Source organism: Nipponia nippon, unplaced genomic scaffold (genome assembly GCF_047370975.1).
Source record: "Nipponia nippon isolate SJK-2023a ecotype South Korea unplaced genomic scaffold, ASM4737097v1 scaffold_70, whole genome shotgun sequence".
Classification (NCBI taxonomy): Eukaryota; Metazoa; Chordata; class Aves; order Pelecaniformes; family Threskiornithidae; genus Nipponia; species Nipponia nippon.
This window is the reverse complement of record NW_028262392.1, coordinates 237,512-256,554: the sequence shown is the minus strand read 5'-3', so window position 1 is coordinate 256,554 and position 19,043 is coordinate 237,512. Positions and strand designations below refer to the sequence as shown.

Below are 19,043 nucleotides of genomic sequence, written 5' to 3'. Positions count from 1 at the left end.
AGAAACAAAGAGTGATCTCCATTTAGGTCTGTTCTTGCAGCCTCCTCTGGGGTTCAGTCATTTTCTCGGAGCGGTTTCCACAACAGAGAGAAGATATAAGCGAGACTAGAAATGAGAAGTTCGATTGGGGTCTTCCCACCAGGTCTACACCTGTCAGAGCAAGTCCTTGTCTTTATCCCCCCTACGGCCTCCATTTCATAGAATCACAGAATCACAGAACGGTTGGGGTTGGAAGGGACCTTAAAGATCATCTAGTTCCAAGTCCCCTGCCATGGGCAGGGATACCTTCCACTCCATCAGGTTGCTCAAAGTCCCATCCAAGCTGGCCTTGAACACTTCCAGGGAGGGGGCATCTACAGCTTCTCTGGGCAACCTCTTCCAGTGTCTCACCACCCTCACCGTAACGAATTTCTCCCTAATACCTAACTTACATCTTCCCTTGTTCAGTTTAAAACCATTACCCCTCGTCCTATCACTACACCCCCTGATAAAGTGTCCCTCCCCATCTTCCTGGAGGCCCCTTTAAGTACTCTTCTCTACATTAGCCAGCTTCAGAGAGCAGACAAGGAGCACTTTACAGCAGGGCAGGAGCCGAAAGCCCGGCAAGGAAAGGTAAGGACGGAGGTGAGGTAGTTCAGACTTGACAGCACTGAATGATGCAGGTAGGAACTGTCTCCTAGGACCGAAAGAGAAACACTCAGGAGGATGAGAAGAGAAAGAGCAAAGCCAGGAGAAGGAAACGTATTCGAAACACATTTTAATACTGGTTATTACCTGACATAAAACAGTAGATAGGCTTGCTGCCTGAGAACTGTGTTGATGTCACAACCCTCCACAGACGCATCGTTCATCTTGTACCACAGTCCATCGCTGGCCTGCAAAGAAAGGCATCGATAGCTGGAGAGGAACTGCCTGGTTTCTCAGTGATAACACAGGCAGAAAACTACCGAACCAAGAGCACACCAAAACAACTCTAACGCAGCCGGTAAGGAGACCTTCCCCCCCAGAACCTTGGCTGCCAGTAACACTGCTGTGAAAGGTTGCCTTCCCCAGCACACATTTTTCCCCTGCTAGGAAGGAAGTTGCTCTTGACCTTGGTGTAGCAGAAATAGTGTCCTGCATGACAGCTGCCACCGCTATGTACCAGGACAGCATATAAGGCGTAGAGGAGCGGTTCTCCTGCTGTCCGAGATGTGTATGGCCAAAGATCCAAGTACTCGGGATACTCCACCACCTACAGAGAGACCAAGAGGGCTCAGAAATGATCCTGAGCTAGTACATGGACTAGCCTTCAACATGTCATGGTTTGGGTGGCAGGAAACTGTTCTTGGCCAAAGCAGCTCCGTCAGAGCAGAGTCCATGCTTGTCTTCCCACGGGAACTCTCGTCTCCCCAGAAGGGAACACGAAGAACCCAACATGAACGGCTTGTGAAAGAGCATACTGCTTTGGGACACCTCCCGCTCCAGGAAGAGAAAGTTGCACTCCAACTGCGTACACACCTTTCTGATCTTCCTGCCGGTGAAATGGTCAACGCGTTGCAGACACACAGTGAGAACCTTGGGCACGTGATGGATTGTAAACCTCTTGGAGGCGGCAACCATCTTGTCACACCTTGAAACCAAACACAGAGCCAGATGCTGAAGGGCACCCTTTTTCCCCGCCAGAAGGCAAGACAAGCTTTCCTGTCTCACACATCCTGACGCTGTTTTAAGGCTATTCAGAACCATAAGTACCAGATTAAACAACAGCTGCTGCCCATTACTGGGCATTAAACCTCCATGAAAAGAGGACTTCTGCACGATGACATGCAGCACCTTCATGAAGGATCTAGTGTTAATATGTCGTTACCAATCGTCTTACTTGCTACATTTAAAGCAGTTTTTGCCATCCAGCTGCTTGGGTTTCACAAAGTCCTCCAGAATTGCGGTGATAGAGGAGGCTGCCTGGAGGAGGGAGAAAGGAGAGCACTGAGCTCGGGGAAACGCCCTCGCCCAAACACTTGGCTAAGAGCTGCCAAGAAGGCGCAGGTAGCTGAGGCTGAGGAGACCCACTGTGAACCCACAAGCAGTGTCCAGAAGGAGGCAGAAAGAGGGTATTATGCTGAACATTTCCTCATTTCCCAGGAATGCCCAGGGCTATCAAAGCGACCTCTCTGTGGCACCACTCAGTTCAGCTACTGATGGGGTGCAGGGTCATCAGAATGAAAACAACACAACCCATCAGCCTGGGAGCCAGAGGGGTGTTGAGGGAGGGCAAAGGGAAGAAGGAGGAGAGTCCATCAAGGGTGCAGGGAGGATAATGTGTGCTTGTCCCGCTTAAAGCCAGCACCTACAGGGAGACCACTGCCATGGCCTCCCCAGAAGGACACAGTCCATTCCACTCCCCACCCACCACCAAGCTCTCTTCTCTTGGCTTTGCAGTATATGGTTTTACACCACCTGCGTTTATTCTGGAAAGCTACGGGGGCCTTGGGATGTCTTGAATCCCAGTTACAAACCCTCTTACATTTATATCCAAAGGAAGATCCAGGAAGGCCTCGTAGGAATCGGAAACGGCTTTGCAGCTCAAGCACGTGACTGGAAGGCAAATCAAAATGCTCAGCGACAGGGGAAGTCGACTGACTGTGCCGGTTTACGGCCTCCATACCTGCTACGCCAGTCACACGATCAGCTGTTTATCACAGGCAGACAGAAGGACACAGACAATTCCAAGCAGAGCGATAGTCATGGAAAAGTACCTCTGGATCTCAGCATGCCCCCAAATATTTGGTGGACGATGGTAGTTGCTTGAGAAGAGACATCCAAGCTGGAAAGAAAGGGTAAGGCAGGGAGCTCAGAAGTAGGGCAGAGAGTTATCTCCTCCAGGAGTTTTGCTTTGTCTGAAAACCCTGGCTGTAGGGTTTCCTTGATGGGAGTGCATCAAGGAGTCCAAAGGCCTCAGGAGCATTGAAAAGGGAATTTGCTTGTGCTTACTCGTTGCTTCCACTCAGACAAGCTCTCTGCATGGCATCGACAGTGCAGCGTAAGAACTCGTGGGCGTCTTCCTGCATGCCATGCTGGAAATGTTCTCCTATTCCTAAGAAAGAAGAAGTTAGTAGTTGTCCCCCACAGGAAGGGAAGGAAACCTGTAAAAGCACCTGAAATGACTCACGTGTGAGGACATTGACAACACTCCAAGGCTGGATGGCACTGGCTGAGGAATGCAGGACCTTGTTAACGTGTGCTTCCATTCTGCACATCATGCAGAAGCCTTGCTGGCGACCTGAAGAGGAAGGGAGGGAGGGAAGCGTCTCGGGTTAGCAAGATCTCCCGAGCGGTGGGAAACCTAATGGAGATCCTGAAGTTACAGGAACAGCCCCCACTCCTCTTCTCCCAAGGTGCCAATGGCCCACTGGGACATTGTAGTGCATAGAAAACTTTCTTCAGAGGGATGCTGAACTGACAAAAGTTTTCTGTGCAAGAAGCAAAGAGAGTTTAACTTGCAGGAATGGGGACCGAGAGCGGGGGCTAGAAAGAGGTGCCTCTCTGAAGATGAATACACCGAGATAGGACAAGGGGCTTCTAGGCTTGCGTGTTCAAAGAACACCAACTCGGGGGATTGAGAGAGGAGGGCTGCTTTTCTCCTCAATCAAATTCCAGATGCTGGGAATCCTTGGGAAGAGCCCACCAGATTTGCAAGGAGCTGTTGATAAAAGTACTGACACGAGCGGCTGTGCTCCCGAGAGAGCAGGTAGTTGGCGAGAGGGGGTGTGTACGTCAGGCACTGCAGGACGGAGTTGAGGTAGCACGTATTGCCCAGGTTGTGGAGTCCTGCTCCAGCTCTCTGTCTTTGCTGCCAATCCATGCAAAGCTTCTCCGGGGGAAAGAGGATCCTTTGTGGCGGAGCCATTCCCTCGGCAATGGCTGCAGGGAAATGACATTTGAAAAGAGAGGAGATGACGTTGTTGCACAAAAGCATCGTTTAAAAGTCAAGCTCTGTACAGGAGCCCCCAGGACAAGCAGCTCTAACCTCCAACACAGAAACACTGGGGGAAGCCTAACACTGCCATTGACAATGACTGGTCAAGAAGCAGTTTTGGAAAAGAGTCTGTTGCCCTGCTTCCTTTGCCAAAACTCCAAGAAAGCCACACTCTGATTTCTGTGCTTCGGGCTACCTTCCTTTCCCTCTAGAGCCTTGAATTGGATTATCAGGTCAAGTCTTCCCTTTTCCTGATGGTAACTTGATGAAAACAAGCAAGTCCCTAGCCCAGAAGGTAACCCTACTGATGTCAGTACGAGCAATGTCATCTTTCAAAGTCTTGTACATCGTGGCAGATGACAGACAAAACTCATTTTCCTGTGTCTAATCAAAAACACCTGGGTGAGCCTGGCTGCTACCAGGAAACGCCCCAGAATTCACTCTAGGTTGTCAGCACATCCACAGTCAGGGATGGAGCAGCAGCCACGTCCGTCGCCTTTGGGGATTCCCAAAGTCCAATGGTGAAGCCCTTACTCACAGGAGTCATTCCCCTTTGCGGCCATTGCTCCTCTCAGGAACAGAGCGGAAAGCTTTGGATGACAAAGGATGTCAGGACACGCTCCAGAAAGAGAAGATCAGAGCCAGGCCTGTCACCTGATTGCAAAGAAATAAGTGGAGTTCAAGAAAATGATTGAAAACAATTCCAAATGAAATGCACAGATCAACGTCTGCCATCAGAAGTGTTTCAGTGGTACTTGTAAGTGCTGCAGAGCTGCAGGCTGATGGCCCTGCTGTCCCTGTCACAGGACTCCAATTGACAGCAATTACCAAGGCCCTTTTGACACACTGCATTGCGTGTCACCTTCTCTAAAGGGGCCCTGCTGCTTACCTGTGGCCAGCGTTAGCAGCAGAGCCCTCTGGCTCTCCAGCCCACACTTTCCCACCTTGTACACAGCAGTGACCGGCTTTCGGCCGCTACTTTAATGGCTGCCTTTGCCGTCCTCCTTTTCTGTCTCCCTTCCTACCCCATCAGTCAGGGTGGGCTTCTTGTCATTCCATGCTGAGCCCAACGCCTCAGACTACACTGCCACCCCGCTACTTACCTCTCCTGGGATATGGCAAAGAAATATAAGAATTAGCAAAGAGGAACTCTACCCATAGCCCATATCTGGCCAGCCTAGAAAGGTGTAATAGCTCAGCCTAGAGCTCGGAAGGCACAGACCAGCCTATACTTTTCTCCTCTATCTACCTACCCTATGCTGTGTCCTGAAAGTCAAATCATAATTACCTTTGAACGAGGATGGAAGTTGAGGAGAAGTGAGCAGTAAATGATAAATGCTTGGAAAAAAATAGGCACGCAAGTAGCAATGGAAGGAGCTGAGTTATCCCGAAGGCCAGCTCAGCCCAACTAGCTTTCGCTGGCCTGCTCTTCAGCATTTCAAGCCCTGGCCAGGTGAGGTCACAAGCGCCGGGTGGGTCCGCATCACTGCCCCTTTGTGACATGGGCCCACATGGGGATGTGTCCCCTGGAGGCCACACAGCTGCCACGGCCCGGGCACCTCCTGTAGCCATCAGCCCCCGGGCTTCCTCATGCACTGCTGACGAAGGGCTGCTCATCTGCTGGCAGAGCTCCCACCTCCTCCCTGAGCTGCACCAGCTGGATGAAGAAAAACCTGCCCAGGGCTGTAAGCATGCCTGTTCCCAGCTTTGGCTGCCACATTTGGGTTGCTGAGGGTTTCTTTTCCACTCTTCCCAGGTACAGGACTGTGTCTGTGAGACTCATGGAGCAAAGCACCTGGTCTCTACAGGTTCATTTCCAATGAATTTTGTGTGCCCCCCAAGATACAGCCACCGGCCAGCTCTGAAGTGGCGCTACCGAAGAAACACCTTCAGCAACTGCACTGGGTTGATCTTGGCTGGCTGCCGGGCCCCCACCCAGCTGCTCTCTCACCCCGCAGCTCCAAAATACGTTTGTGGGTGGCTTTTTCGCATCTTCACATTGTCTCTTGCTTGCAGGGTTTCGTAGCTTTTTATTAGCCGCAGCTTTGCCAGATTCCTACTCAGGATGGCTGGATTGGCAGTTTTGCTCCTGCCCTGCTTTGGCTTCTGTAGTTTTCCCCACTCGGCACATCTGCCATAACCCCTTGTTCCTATTTGGCAGGCATTTACTTTGCTCCTGAGGCAGCTGGTTGCTATTCCTGCCCCACTTGAGCTGGCCGGTTTGGCCCCTGCCCCGCTCAGGGCATCTAGTTTTCCCCAGTCCTGCCTGGGGCAGTTTGACTCCTGCCCACCTCAGGACAGTTAGTTTGGCTCCTGCTCCACTCAGGGAGGCTTTCTTCTTTTTCTCCTCAGTTTGGGGCGTCCAGTTTGGCCACAGCCTTGCTTGGGTGGCTTTTTTTATCACAACCCTCTCGTGACGGTTGTTATTTCCCCTCTCTATCTTGGGGAGGCTCATTTTTCCCCTTCCCCACACAGGGTGCCTGGATTTACTCCTGCCCTGCTCAGGTGGCTCTTTATGCCCTTGCCCAAATCAGGGTGGCTAGCTTTGCTCCTGCCTGGCTTGGGGCATTTAGTTTTGTCCCTGTCCTGCTCAGGGCACCTCATTTTGCCCCTGGCTCCTCCCCACTTGGAGTGGCCAAGTTTGCTCCTGCCACAGCAGGACCACTGGGGCTCCAGCGCCATCCCCCTGGGACCAGCTACTGGCCGAGTGCTGTATTTAATTGTCACAGCACAACCTCACCGACCAGGACACAGCCAGCTTTGCTTCCAAGCCTCCTCTCGCACTGTTCCTCCAGCTGGCCTCTGACACTCATAGGTGCAAAGTTACCTCACTGCTGAGCTCAAGACGGGCTCAGGCTCGGGAGCTGGCAGTGCCCGATGCCACCCCGGGAAGCAGAGGATGTCGAGCAGGGTGTGCCTCTGCCGCCCGCTCCTCACTCACGCACTTCAGCTACAGCTCTTGTGCTTGGGCAGCGTGGTGTTTGTTACTCTTCACCAAATGCCATGGCAGGCGGGCTTGGTTGGATGAACGTGGCTGAAGAATTCCTGTGCCCCGAGAGGCTCCTTTTACAGAAGGCATCTTGTCCATAAGATGACCTGGCCAGAGTTTTTTCTTATTTGACTTCTTAGCATTATTCCTCTGAAGAGCCCTGAGGAATGAAGGAGGGACAGCATCTCCCTTCCCAGGGGCTGGGGGCCAGGGCTTGGCCTTTTGGCTTGATGAAACACATGCAGGTTTACTCAGCATCAGAGCCACCTTCACCTTGCTTTTCCCTACCTGTCATCGCTGCCTCCAGTTTACTGCTCTGACTGGACCCTGGGGACACTTTCTCATAGTGTCCCTCAGTGGGACCCATTAACACTACAAGAAACTTTGGAATTTGAATCTGACTTTGACATCTTGAGAGGTTTCTTCAGCTTCTTCTCAGTGTCTGACGTTCATGGACTGGGCACCAAACCCACCAGAGGGGTCAATAAAATGCTGCACCAAGGCTGGGCCTCTGCTGCTGAGCTGGGCTGGGCTCCTGGGCTGGAGGGAGCTCCTGGCAAGTGGGCAGCGCTGCAGAGAGACAGCTCTGCCCAGGAGCAGCTCCTCTGCAAAGCGCAGCAGGGCTGAGGGCACTGCCTGCAGGCACCGAGGGGAGAGGAGCGAGGCAGAGAGAGGGTAAAGACAGCCAGGAGTGGGAAATTGCATAGAGCGAAGGAGGAGAAATCTTCACAGCCCTTAACACAGTCAGTCTTTGGCTGCAGGGCACAGCCTGGAGGGATCTCCTAGAAGTGGCACATCAGCATGGCAGGAATGGAGGAGAAGGTTGTGCTCCAGAGCAGGGCTTCCTTGCTGCACCATCAGAGGGACAGGGCATGATGGCTGCCTTCTGCCAGGGACAACTGCAGGGTGTGAAGGTGGGTGTGCAGCCAGGGGTGCCCAGGGCCGTCCTTCAGAGCAGGGTCCTGCGCCCCAGGAGCTGTGTGCTGGGGCAGGGACTCTGCTGCCTGGCAGGGTCAGCACTCAGCCTGCCCAAGGAGCTGCCCATGGCGCTGTGGGGAGAAGCTGTGGGTGGAAGGAGCAGCCATTGGCAAGGTAGGTCAGGATCTTCCTGCTGTCAACAGGTTGCTGTGTGGCTGAGGGCTGCTCACAGCTCCAGATCACCCCCAGGACATTTGCAGAGGGTCCTTTTGAAGAAGGACATCGAGGCAGCATTTACCTGAAAGGGAAGGAGTCTGTGTTTTGAGTTTTCTCCTCATGGTTGACTGGGTGGGCAGTGGGAGATGGGAATTTCTCTCTCCCTTGTGGAAAAGGCATGGAGACCCCAGTTCTCATTAGCACTTGTCTGAGCTGCTCCTTAGCTGCTGCCGACACAGAGATGCCCCTGGGCAGTGCCCTGCTGCCAGGAGGGCTCTGCGGGTCAGAGCTGAGCACACAGCGGGTGGGATGGGGTCTGTGAGCGATTATGTGAAACAGACCTGGGGACAGAGAACCAGCTCCTGGCAGGGACAGCTTCTGGCACCAGAAACAGAGGCTTGGGCAGGGAGTGAGCAGGAGCTGCTCCCAGAAATGCCATGGGAGGGGGGATTTGGGCGCCTCCCTGCCACCCCCTGCAGTGCAGACACCCTCTCTGGAGCAACCCCCCTGGTCTCCTCTCCCACCCAGCAAAGCCTGTTCCCCCAAGGCCATGGGATCCAGGGCATGAGTCACATCCTTGGCAGCTGGACCTCCAGTCGAGGAGAAGTGCATGTGTCCTACAGTTAACACAGAACAACACAGACAAAAGCGACTGCCCTCCAGTGTCACTGTCAGTGAGGTGGAGAGCAAAACAGGGTAAGGAGAAGGCTCCACAGCATGCCCATCTGCCTTTCTCTTCTTGCTTTGGTTTTTTTTTGGAGCATTGCAGTTTTCTTCCCTCTTTCCCCACATTTCTATTGTGCTTTTGCTCTCTCTGTTGAGGTGGGGCTGCAGGTCAGCTTCTGTTCTGACACCAGCGCTCAGGGTCCTGCCCTGGAGGTGTCTTCATGGGAACTAGGTGCCCAAGCTGTGAGGCACCATGTCATTCAGTTGGTAGCGTTGAAAAATATTCTGAAACATTCCTCATTCATCTCAGGGAGGGGGATTGCGATGAGAAATGGCGTGGGCTTTACCTCTAAGAAGTCTCCCCTAACTTGTCATTGTGTTTCCCTTCTTGGACAGGTCCCCATGCCCACAGAGAACAAACGGCAGCTCCATCACCCAGTTCCTCCTCCTGGCATTCACAGACACATGGGAGCTGCAGCTCTTGCACTTCTGCCTCTTCCTGGCCATCTACCTGGCTGCCTTCCTGGGCAACGGCCTCATCACCACCGCCATAGCCTGCGACCACCGCCTCCACACCCCCATGTACTTCTTCCTCCTCAACCTCTCCCTCCTTGTCCTGGGCTTAATCTCCACCACTGTCCCAAAGACCATGGCCAATGCCCTGTGGGACACCAGGGCCATCTCCTACCTGGGATGTGCTGCACAGCTCTTTTTCTTTCTCTTCTTGGTTGTAGGGGAGTATTGTCTTCTCACTGTCATGGCCTACGACCGCTACATTGCCATCTGCAAACCCCTGCACTACGGGACCCTCCTGAGCAGCAGAGCTTGTGTCCACATGGCAGCAGCTGCCTGGGGCACTGGGTTTCTCAATGCTCTCCTGCACACTGCCAATACATTTTCCCTACCCCTCTGCCAAGGCAATGTCCTGGACCAGTTCTTCTGTGAAATCCCCCACATCCTCAAGCTCTCCTGCTCAGATGCCTACCTCAGGGAAGTTGGGGTCCTTGTGGTTACTGCCTGTTTAGCCTTTGGGTGTTTTGTTTTCCTTGTGGTGTCCTATGTGCAGATCTTCAGGGCCGTGCTGAGGATCCTCTCTGAGCAGGGACGATACAAAGCCTTTTCCACATGCCTCCCTCACCTGGCTGTGGTCTCCCTGTATGTCAGCACTGCCATGTCTGCCTACCTCAAGCCCTCCTCCATCTCCTCTCCAGTTCTAAATCTGGTGGTGGCAGTTCTGTACTCAGTGGTGCCTCCAGCAGTGAACTCCCTCATCTACAGCATGAGGAACCAGGAGCTCAAGGATGCAGTGTGGAAGCTGATGACTGGATGGTTTTAAGCAGCAATAAACTGCCCATCTTCTTCTGTATATCACTCACAATATAAAGCACTATAGGACCAGCCTGACTTTGGTAGTTGCTCTGGTTCAGTTTTTAGCTTCTGTTAGTTTTAATCATATTGTCCACAATGAAATGCCATTACTCATACCATTCCTAAGTCAGTATCTACCTGTCCTGTGTGACCCAGAGACTGTGTAATGACGAGCCGTGCTCTTTGTGTTTTAAAACAAAATAAACGACCCCTCAGTGACTTGTTTGTCCAAGGTCCTTTATTGAGACCTTCTCTGGAGCTGCAGGGGCAGTGCCTGTGTGCAGAGGTGGAGGGGAAAAGAGTCCTGGCACAGCAGCACTGCCAGGCAGCACCAGCACTTGGTCTTTCCGAGCTGCTCACTTTCCACTTCCACTCTCTCCTTCTGAGCCCTTCTGTTGGTGTAAGGCCTGAGAGCACTGGCAGCTTGATATAGTCCTGGTGGGTGGCAGCTTGTGCCAGCAGGCAGGGACAAGCAATGGGTGCTTCTGTGGCAGAGCTGACATCCATAACAGCATTGCCATCATGAAAGGGCAGTTGCTGAAGGCTTAGGTCTCACCCACTGTGGCCAGCTTCATTGCAAATGCTCCACCACGCTTCCTTGGCTTTCTGGCCTGTCCCTTTCATTACATGCTATCAAAGGAGGTGGCCTGCAGAGCATCTCAGCTGTGCAGTCAGAAGGGGTTCTGCAAGCAGCAGTGACATTGCCCTCGAGAAGAAGGCGGCAGTTTTCACCTTTCACAAGGCACAGAGCACATCTCGGGAACATGAATGCACTTGGTGGCACACACACCTCCAAGTTTCATCTTTCTGAACTTCCTTCACAATCACCACTGCTCTCTCAGCCTCAGCATCCAACTGGCGTTTTGCCCATCTGTTTCGCTGTCCACCCAGGCTGTAATGGCCTAACTTGAGTAGAAGACTATTGAGCCCTGCTGCAGCTGAGGTAAACAACATCCACTCTTCTCCCCTCATGCACCAACACAGTTACTTCACCACAAAGGCAATCAGGCTGGCGAGGCATGATTTACCCTTGGGGAGTCCATGCCGACTGCTTTTGGACATGTTCTTCTCTTTTAGCTGTCCAGACATGTCAGCCATGAGGAGGCATTCAGTGGCTCCCTCCTCACCAAAGTGAGCTTGTACAGCCTGCGGTGCCCTGGCTTGCACTTCTGGCTGCCTTCAAAGATGGGTGCAGCACTTGCTTGTCCTCACTCACATAAGACCTTCGCCAGTCCCGTGACCTCTCAAAAGGGATACTCCAAGAAATGCCAGTCTTCCCCTCTAACTTCCTTACCACTATTCTGCCTCTTATACAGTGGATTTAGTTTCACTAGTCTTTCATATACTTTCACCTATCCTGATACAGTGGCCATTTCTAAAATCATCTTTGCGGATGCAGACTGCCTAGGCAAAGGCCCTTGCCATTTTTCTCCAGTTTTCTCCTCCCCTTAATCTTTGTTCGTTCAGATACCTCTCACCTCTGCAGCTGCCTTAAGCCTCAGGGAGTTCAAAGCTTGCCTGTCTCTCGGTAGTCTAATTGTCTCTTTAACCAACACTTTAGTTGTTTTCCTATCTATCTGTTTGCACTTATCTATCTAAAACATTTCTCATAAGATTATCTCTTGTGGAAGGGCAACCTCCTTAGAGGCAGCTTGTACTTAGCAGATGGATACAGAGTGTGTTTTACTGTTTGTGAAACTTTATCATATTTTTCTTTTCTTTACTTGCAAATAGGAAAAATTCTCCTGTGCCTGTGTGCAGCCAGTTCTCGAAGGAGAGCAGGTGGGAGATGGTGCAATGGAGCTGTAGCATCCAGCTACGGAGATGAGTGCAGAAGTCTGATGCAAGGAACAGTGATGCAAGTCCCAGGTGGCCAATGACAGAAAAGGGGACGTTTGGGAGGTGAGGAGCAAAGTTGTCCATACAGTGTCAGACCTCAAGGGACTGCTTTTCCTACCTGTCCAGACCTCCCGAGCGGACACTCACCTCTTCTTTAACCTCAGAATTAATAAAAAATATCCTTTAAAACAAAATTCATTTTTATTAGATGCACTTTGAAATCTTTCGCCTTAACTACCCTAGGAAACCTCTCTAATGAGCTGTACAAGTCGTGAAGACTTGGAGAAAATCACAGGAAGAGACAGGGCTCGTTAGGGCTTTCTGTATTTTAATGAGCCCCATGGTGTATTTGGGGCTGAGGCCTTGAACCTCAGATACCGAGAGGAGATTGAACAAACTGCTCAAGAAGTCCAAGTCAGAAGCTGAACCCAAAGTATCTGGAAGCATTAATGGGCCCCATGAGGACCATTACTGACAAAGCCTCCCCAGGGACTCTTTAGAGCAGGTAATTGGAGGCCATGATTGCAGGTAGGCAAAGGCTCTGTGCAGGCAGCTGTAATGCTGAGCAAACCCTTTGGTTTCTTCTGTGAAGCAGAAAGGCCAAGCCCTTATCCGCAGGCCCTGGGAAGGCAGATCCTGTCCCTCCCGCATGGCTCAGGGCTCTTCCTGGGGGCAGTGGGGTGTGAGGGTGAGCAATGCCAAGTGTAGGAAAACTGTACACCACCTCCCGGCCTCCCCAGGCAGGGCTGAGGAAGAAACAAAGGCCAGAGCCTCAAAACAACTTTTGCCTGGTAGGCCTCGGTGCCAGAGGCAGCTGCCAGAGCCAAGAGGACAAAGACCTCGGTCCTGTTGGGCCTTTCAGCCTTGCTAGAGCCCTTGGCCATCTCTGCTGCAGGCTGTCCTACGCTGTCCCATGCCTGCACCTCTTTCCCTTCAGGCTCTTGACATCCATCTTGCCTTCCCACCTAGCTCTCAGCCCAGCATTTCTATAGCTTCACTGATGGCTCTCCACCCTTGCTGGCTTCCCCTTGAAACACAAAGCCATGGGCTGATCCAGACTCCCTCTGGGTCACCTCTTGCACCACAAGGCTACCCTTCCAGTGACATTTCTTTTTCCTCACATCCAGTCTGAACCTTCCAAGCTGCACTTTGTGGAGGCTTCCTTCTCTTCCCACTACCAGGAAAAGCTCCGTCACCTCTGAAGCCGCCCTTCAAGCAGTTGCACGCTACTACTATAGTGCCCTGAGCCTCCACTTCACCAGGAGAAAGAAGTCCAGGTCCTTCAGCCTCTCCACAGAGACCCAGACCCCCATCCTGAGATGCTGGTGGGCAGAGGTGGTTGGGGGGTTACCCGGAGGGCAGGAGCACCAGGAGGAGCACAAACCTGCTGCTGTACCTGCCATGGCAGTTGGGCAGTGTGGGGCTGGTTTGGGGCAAACAGCATTCTGAGGGGTCCGTCCCCATGGCGATCATTCTGCCAGCACCTGCTTCAGCCAGCCTTGCGATGCTTTGATTTTTCATACCACAACAACTTCCCACCTCCATGATTTTCCATCCTGCTGATGAGTTCCTGCCCTCAGTGTTGGTTTCCCAGCCCCACGATGGTTCCCCGTCCCAGTGATGATTTCCCATCCCAATGGTGGTTTGCTATCCCAGTGGTCTCCCATCCCAAGCATGATGTTTTGGGGGAGGCGAATTTCCTGTCCACGGGGAAGGGATGGGGCCAGCACCAGTGGCCCTGTGATGCCAACATGCCTGTGCTGTCCCATCCTGCCCTGGTGGTTGGGATTGGGGCGTGGGGGGTTAGGGCACTTTTGGGTTGTTTTTGTCCTCCCCTCTGTGCCCTGGGGGGCAACTGCTGCTCCCAACTGTGGTGGAACCGGTGCCGGTACCGTTACCGTTCAGCCATGATGGGGAGCTGTCACGAGAATTTGGCAAGTGGGCTATGCTGACGAGGAGAGAAGCTGGGACGCAGAGTATAGCATTACAAGAGGAATTCTTGCATTTGTGCGCATGAGCCGTCCCATTCAAACTGTGGCACCACAAATGCGGTTTTACAGATGCTTCTTATGCTTTTCAAGCGTTCCGGTCCAATGCAATTTGACCGACCTCTGCTTAACACACACACAGGCTGCTGTTCTGCAAAGCAACTCCAATTCTGTGGCGTCATCATCCATCTGCTTCTTTCTTGATCTTGACGTCCCTGGAGTTGGTCTGGCTGCAGATCCTGATCTCTGATGGCAGATAAGGGGAGGGTTTCACAGAGGTGTCGGAGGGGCTGGGATGCTGGCGTGAGCTGGGTCATCCAGGGGCATCCTTTCTTCTTCAGAGTGGGGGCTGTCCTTCTCCTCCTTGCTGGGGGCCTTTAGTCCTGCTGACTGAACCATGACTGTGCAGTATACAACGTCAACTAGATGTGTATCTGTCTATCTTCAGGAGCTTGATCCAATTTCATACTCTCATGACTAATTGCTGCAATAGTTAGGGCATGAGATTTTCCTAAGAGAGCCCTGGGGTGTCCCTCTGTGGGGGTCCCTGGGAGGTACTTGTGGGGGTTGCTCGTAGTGTGGTGGGAGATGCAGGTACTGGGGGCGATGGTAGCAGCGTGGGGTGGGGATGCTGTTCCTGGGGCCATTTTCTCCAGCCTGCGGTGGGGATGCCAGCAGTGGGGCTGTCAGGAGCAGGACAGGGCAGAGATACCAGGGGTGTTGGTGCCAGGCCGGGGTGGGGATGCCGGTTCCGGGGCGGTGGTTCCCGTTGGGAACCGCAAGGTGGTGGCACCTTTCATAGGGGTGGCCGCCTTTCACCAGGGAACAAAACGGAGGGACAAGGAGCACCAGTTCAGAGTCAACCTGTGGCTGTATCTTGGGGGGAAGATAAAATTCATTGGAAATGAACCTATAAGAGACCAGGTGCTTTGGTCCACGAGCCTCATGGACACAGTCCTGTACCTGGGAAGAGTGGAAAACAAAACCCTCAGCAACCCAAATGTGCCAGCCAAAGCTGGGAACAGGCACGCTTACAGCCCTGGGCAGGTTTTTCTTCATCCAGCTGGTGCAGCTCAGGGAGGAGGTGGGAGCTCTGCCAGCAGATGAGCAGCCCTTCGTCAGCAGTGCACGGGGAAGCCCAGGGGCTGATGGCTACAGGAGGTGCCCGGGCCGTGGCAGCTGTGTGGCCTCCAGGGGACACATTCCCATGTGGGCCCATGTCACAAAGGGGCAGTGATGCAGCACCCACCCGGCGCTTGTGACCTCACCTGGCTGGGGCTTGAAATCCTGAAGAGCAGGCCAGCGAAAGCTAGTTGGGCTGAGCTGGCCTTCGGGATAACTCAGCTCCTTCCATTGCTACTTGCGTGCCTATTTTTTTCCAAGCATTTATCATTTACTGCTCACTTCTCCTCAACTTCCATCCTCGTTCAAAGGTAATTATGATTTGACTTTCAGGACACAGCATAGGGTAGGTAGATAGAGGAGAAAAGTATAGGCTGGTGTGTGCCTTCCGCGCTCTAGGCTGAGCTATTACACCTTTCTAGGCTGGCCAGATATGGGCTATGGGTAGAGTTCCTCTTTGCTAATTCTTATATTTCTTTGCCATATCCCAGGAGAGGTAAGTAGGGGGGTGGCAGTGTAGTCTGAGGCGTTGGGCTCAGCATGGAATGACAAGAAGCCCACCCTGACTGATGGGGTAGGAAGGGAGACAGAAAAGGAGGACGGCAAAGGCAGCCGTTGAAGTAGCGGCCGAAAGCCGGTCACTGCTGTGTACAAGGTGGGAAAGTGTGGGCTGGAGAGCCAGAGGGCTCTGCTGCTAATGCTGGCCACAGGTAAGCAGCAGGACCCCTTTAGAGAAGGTGACACGCAATGCAGTGTGTCAAAAGGGCCTTGGTAATTGCTGTCAATTGGAGTCCTGTGACAGGGACAGCAGGGCCATCAGCCTGCAGCTCTGCAGCACTTACAAGTACCACTGAAACACTGCTGATGGCAGACGTTGATCTGTGCATTTCATTTGGAATTGTTTTCAATCATTTTCTTGAACTCCACTTATTTCTTTGCAATCAGGTGACAGGACTGGCGCTGATCTTCTCTTTCTGGAGTGCGTCCTGACATCCTTTGTCATCCAAAGCTTTCCGCTCTGTTCCTGAGAGGAGCAATGGCCGCAAAGGGGAATGACTCCTGTGAGTAAGGGCTTCACCATTGGACTTTGTGAATGCCCAAAGGCGACGGACGTGGCTGCTGCTCCATCCCTGACTGTGGATGTGCTGACAACCTAGAGTGAATTCTGGGGCGTTTCCTGGTAGCAGCCAGGCTCACCCAGGTGTTTTTGATTAGACACAGGAAAATGAGTTTTGTCTGTCATCTGCCACGATGTACAAGACTTTGAAAGATGACATTGCTCGTACTGACATCAGTAGGGTTACCTTCTGGGCTAGGGACTTGCTTGTTTTCATCAAGTTACCATCAGGAAAAGGGAAGACTTGACCTGATAATCCATTTCAAGAGTCTAGAGGGAAAGGAAGGTAGCCCGAAGCACAGAAATCAGAGTGTAGCTTTCTTGGAGTTTTGGCAAAGGAAGCAGGGCAACAGACTCTTTTCCAAAACTGCTTCTTGACCAGTCATTGTCAATGGCAGTGTTAGGCTTCCCCCAGTGTTTCTGTGTTGGAGGTTAGAGCTGCTTGTCCTGGGGGCTCCTGTACAGAGCTTGACTTTTAAACGATGCTTTTGTGCAACAACGTCATCTCCTCTCTTTTCAAATGTCATTTCCCTGCAGCCACTGCCGAGGGAATGGCTCTGCCGCAAAGGATCCTCTTTCCCCCGGAGAAGCTTTGCATGGATTGGCAGCAAAGACAGAGAGCTGGAGCAGGACTCCACAACCTGGGCAATACGTGCTACCTCAACTCCGTCCTGCAGTGCCTGACGTACACACCCCCTCTCGCCAACTACCTGCTCTCTCGGGAGCACAGCTGCTCGTGTCAGTACTTTTATCAACAGCTCCTTGCAAATCTGGTGGGCTCTTCCCAAGGATTCCCAGCATCTGGAATTTGATTGAGGAGAAAAGCAGCCCTCCTCTCTCAATCCCCCCAGTTCGTGTTCTTTGAACACGCAAGCCTAGAAGCCCCTTGTCCTATCTCGGTGTATTCATCTTCAGAAAGGCCCCTCTTTCTAGCCCCTGCTCTCGGTCCCCATTCCTGCAAGTTAAACTCTCTTTGCTTCTTGCACAGAAAACTTTTGTCAGTTCAGCATCCCTCTGAAGAAAGTTTTCTATGCACTACAATGTCCCAGTGGGCCATTGGCACCTTGGGAGAAGAGGAGTGGGGGCTGTTCCTGTAACTTCAGGATCTCCATTAGGTTTCCCACCGCTCTGGAGATCTTGCTAACCCGAGACGCTTCCCTCCCTCCCTTCCTCTTCAGGTCGCCAGCAAGGCTTCTGCATGATGTGCAGAATGGAAGCACACGTTAACAAGGTCCTGCATTCCTCAGCCAGTGCCATCCAGCCTTGGAGTGTTGTCAATGTCCTCACACGTGAGTCATTTCAGGTGCTTTTACAGGTTTCCTTCCCTTCCTGTGGAGGACAACTCCTAACTTCTTCTTTCTTAGGAATAGGAGAACATTTCCAGCATGGCATGCAGGAAGACGCCCACGAGTTCTTACGCTGCACTGTCGATGCCATGCAGAGAGCTTGTCTGAGTGGAAGCAACGAGTAAGCACAAGCAAATTACCTCTTCCATGCTCCTGAGGCCTTTGGACTCCTTGGTGTACTCCCGTCAAGGAAACCCTACAGCCAGGGTTTTCAGACAAAGCAAAACTCCTGGAGGAGATCACTCTCTGCCCTACTTCTGAGCTCCCTGCCTTACCCTTTCTTTCCAGCTTGGATGTCTCTTCTCAAGCAACTACCATCGTCCACCAAATATTTGGGGGCATGCTGAGATCCAGAGGTACTTTTCCATGGCTATCGCTCTGCTTGGAATTGTCTGGGTCCTTCTGTCTGCCTGTGATAAACAGCTGATCGTGTGACTGGCGTAGCAGGTATGGAGGCCGTAAACCGGCACAGTCAGTCGACTTCCCCTGTCGCTGAGCATTTTGATTTGCCTTCCAGTCATGTGCTTGAGCTGCAAAGCCGTTTCCGATTCCTACGAGGACTTCCTGGATCTTCCTTTGGATATAAATGTAAGAGGGTTTGTAACTGGGATTCAAGACATCCCAAGGCCCCCGTAGCTTTCCAGAATAAACGCAGGTGGTGTAAAACCATATACTGCAAAGCCAAGAGAAGAGAGCTTGGTGGTGGGTGGGGAGTGGAATGGACTGTGTCCTTCTGGGGAGGCCATGGCAGTGGTCTCCCTGTAGGTGCTGGCTTTAAGCGGGACAAGCACACATTATCCTCCCTGCACCCTTGATGGACTCTCCTCCTTCTTCCCTTTGCCCTCCCTCAACACCCCTCTGGCTCCCAGGCTGATGGGTTGTGTTGTTTTCATTCTGATGACCCTGCGCCCCATCAGTAGCTGAACTGAGTGGTGCCACAGAGAGGTCGCTTTGATAGCCCTGGGCATTCCTGGGAAATGAGGAAATGTTCAGCATAATACCCTCTTTCTGCCTCCTTCTGGACACTGCTTGTGGGTTCACAGTGGGTCTCCTCAGCCTCAGCTACCTGCGCCTTCTTGGCAGCTCTTAGCCAAGTGTTTGGGCGAGGGCGTTTCCCCGAGCTCAGTGCTCTCCTTTCTCCCTCCTCCAGGCAGCCTCCTCTGTCACCGCAGCTCTGGAGGACTTTGTGAAACCCGAGCAGCTGGATGGGGAAAACTGCTTTAAATGTAGCAAGTAAGATGATTACTAACGCCATATTAATGCTAGATCCTTCCTGAAGGTGCTGCATGTCATCGTGCAGAAGTCCTCTTTTCATGGAGGTTTAATGCCCAGTAATGGGCAGCAGCTGTTGTTTAATCTGGCACTTATGGTTCTGAATAGCCTTAAAACAGCGTCAGGATGTGTGAGACAGGAAAGCTTGTCTTGCCTTCTGGCGGGGAAAAAGGGTGCCCTTCAGCATCTGGCTCTGTGCTTGCTTTCAAGGTGTGACAAGATGGTTGCCGCCTCCAAGAGGTTT

At 52.5% G+C, this 19,043-nt stretch overlaps 1 protein-coding gene across 1 annotated transcript; it reads left to right on the top strand.

Annotated features, from left to right (window-relative positions):
* Positions 1–16,777: 16,777 nt before the first annotated feature.
* On the top strand, positions 16,778–18,764 carry LOC148050736 (ubiquitin carboxyl-terminal hydrolase 42-like). Its single transcript, XM_087741038.1, has 6 exons — positions 16,778–16,919; positions 17,360–17,470; positions 17,546–17,648; positions 17,816–17,883; positions 18,045–18,115; positions 18,678–18,764. Exons 1-6 carry the CDS (start codon positions 16,778–16,780, stop codon positions 18,762–18,764), a joined length of 582 nt encoding a protein of 193 aa, XP_087597164.1.
* Positions 18,765–19,043: the final 279 nt, after the last annotated feature.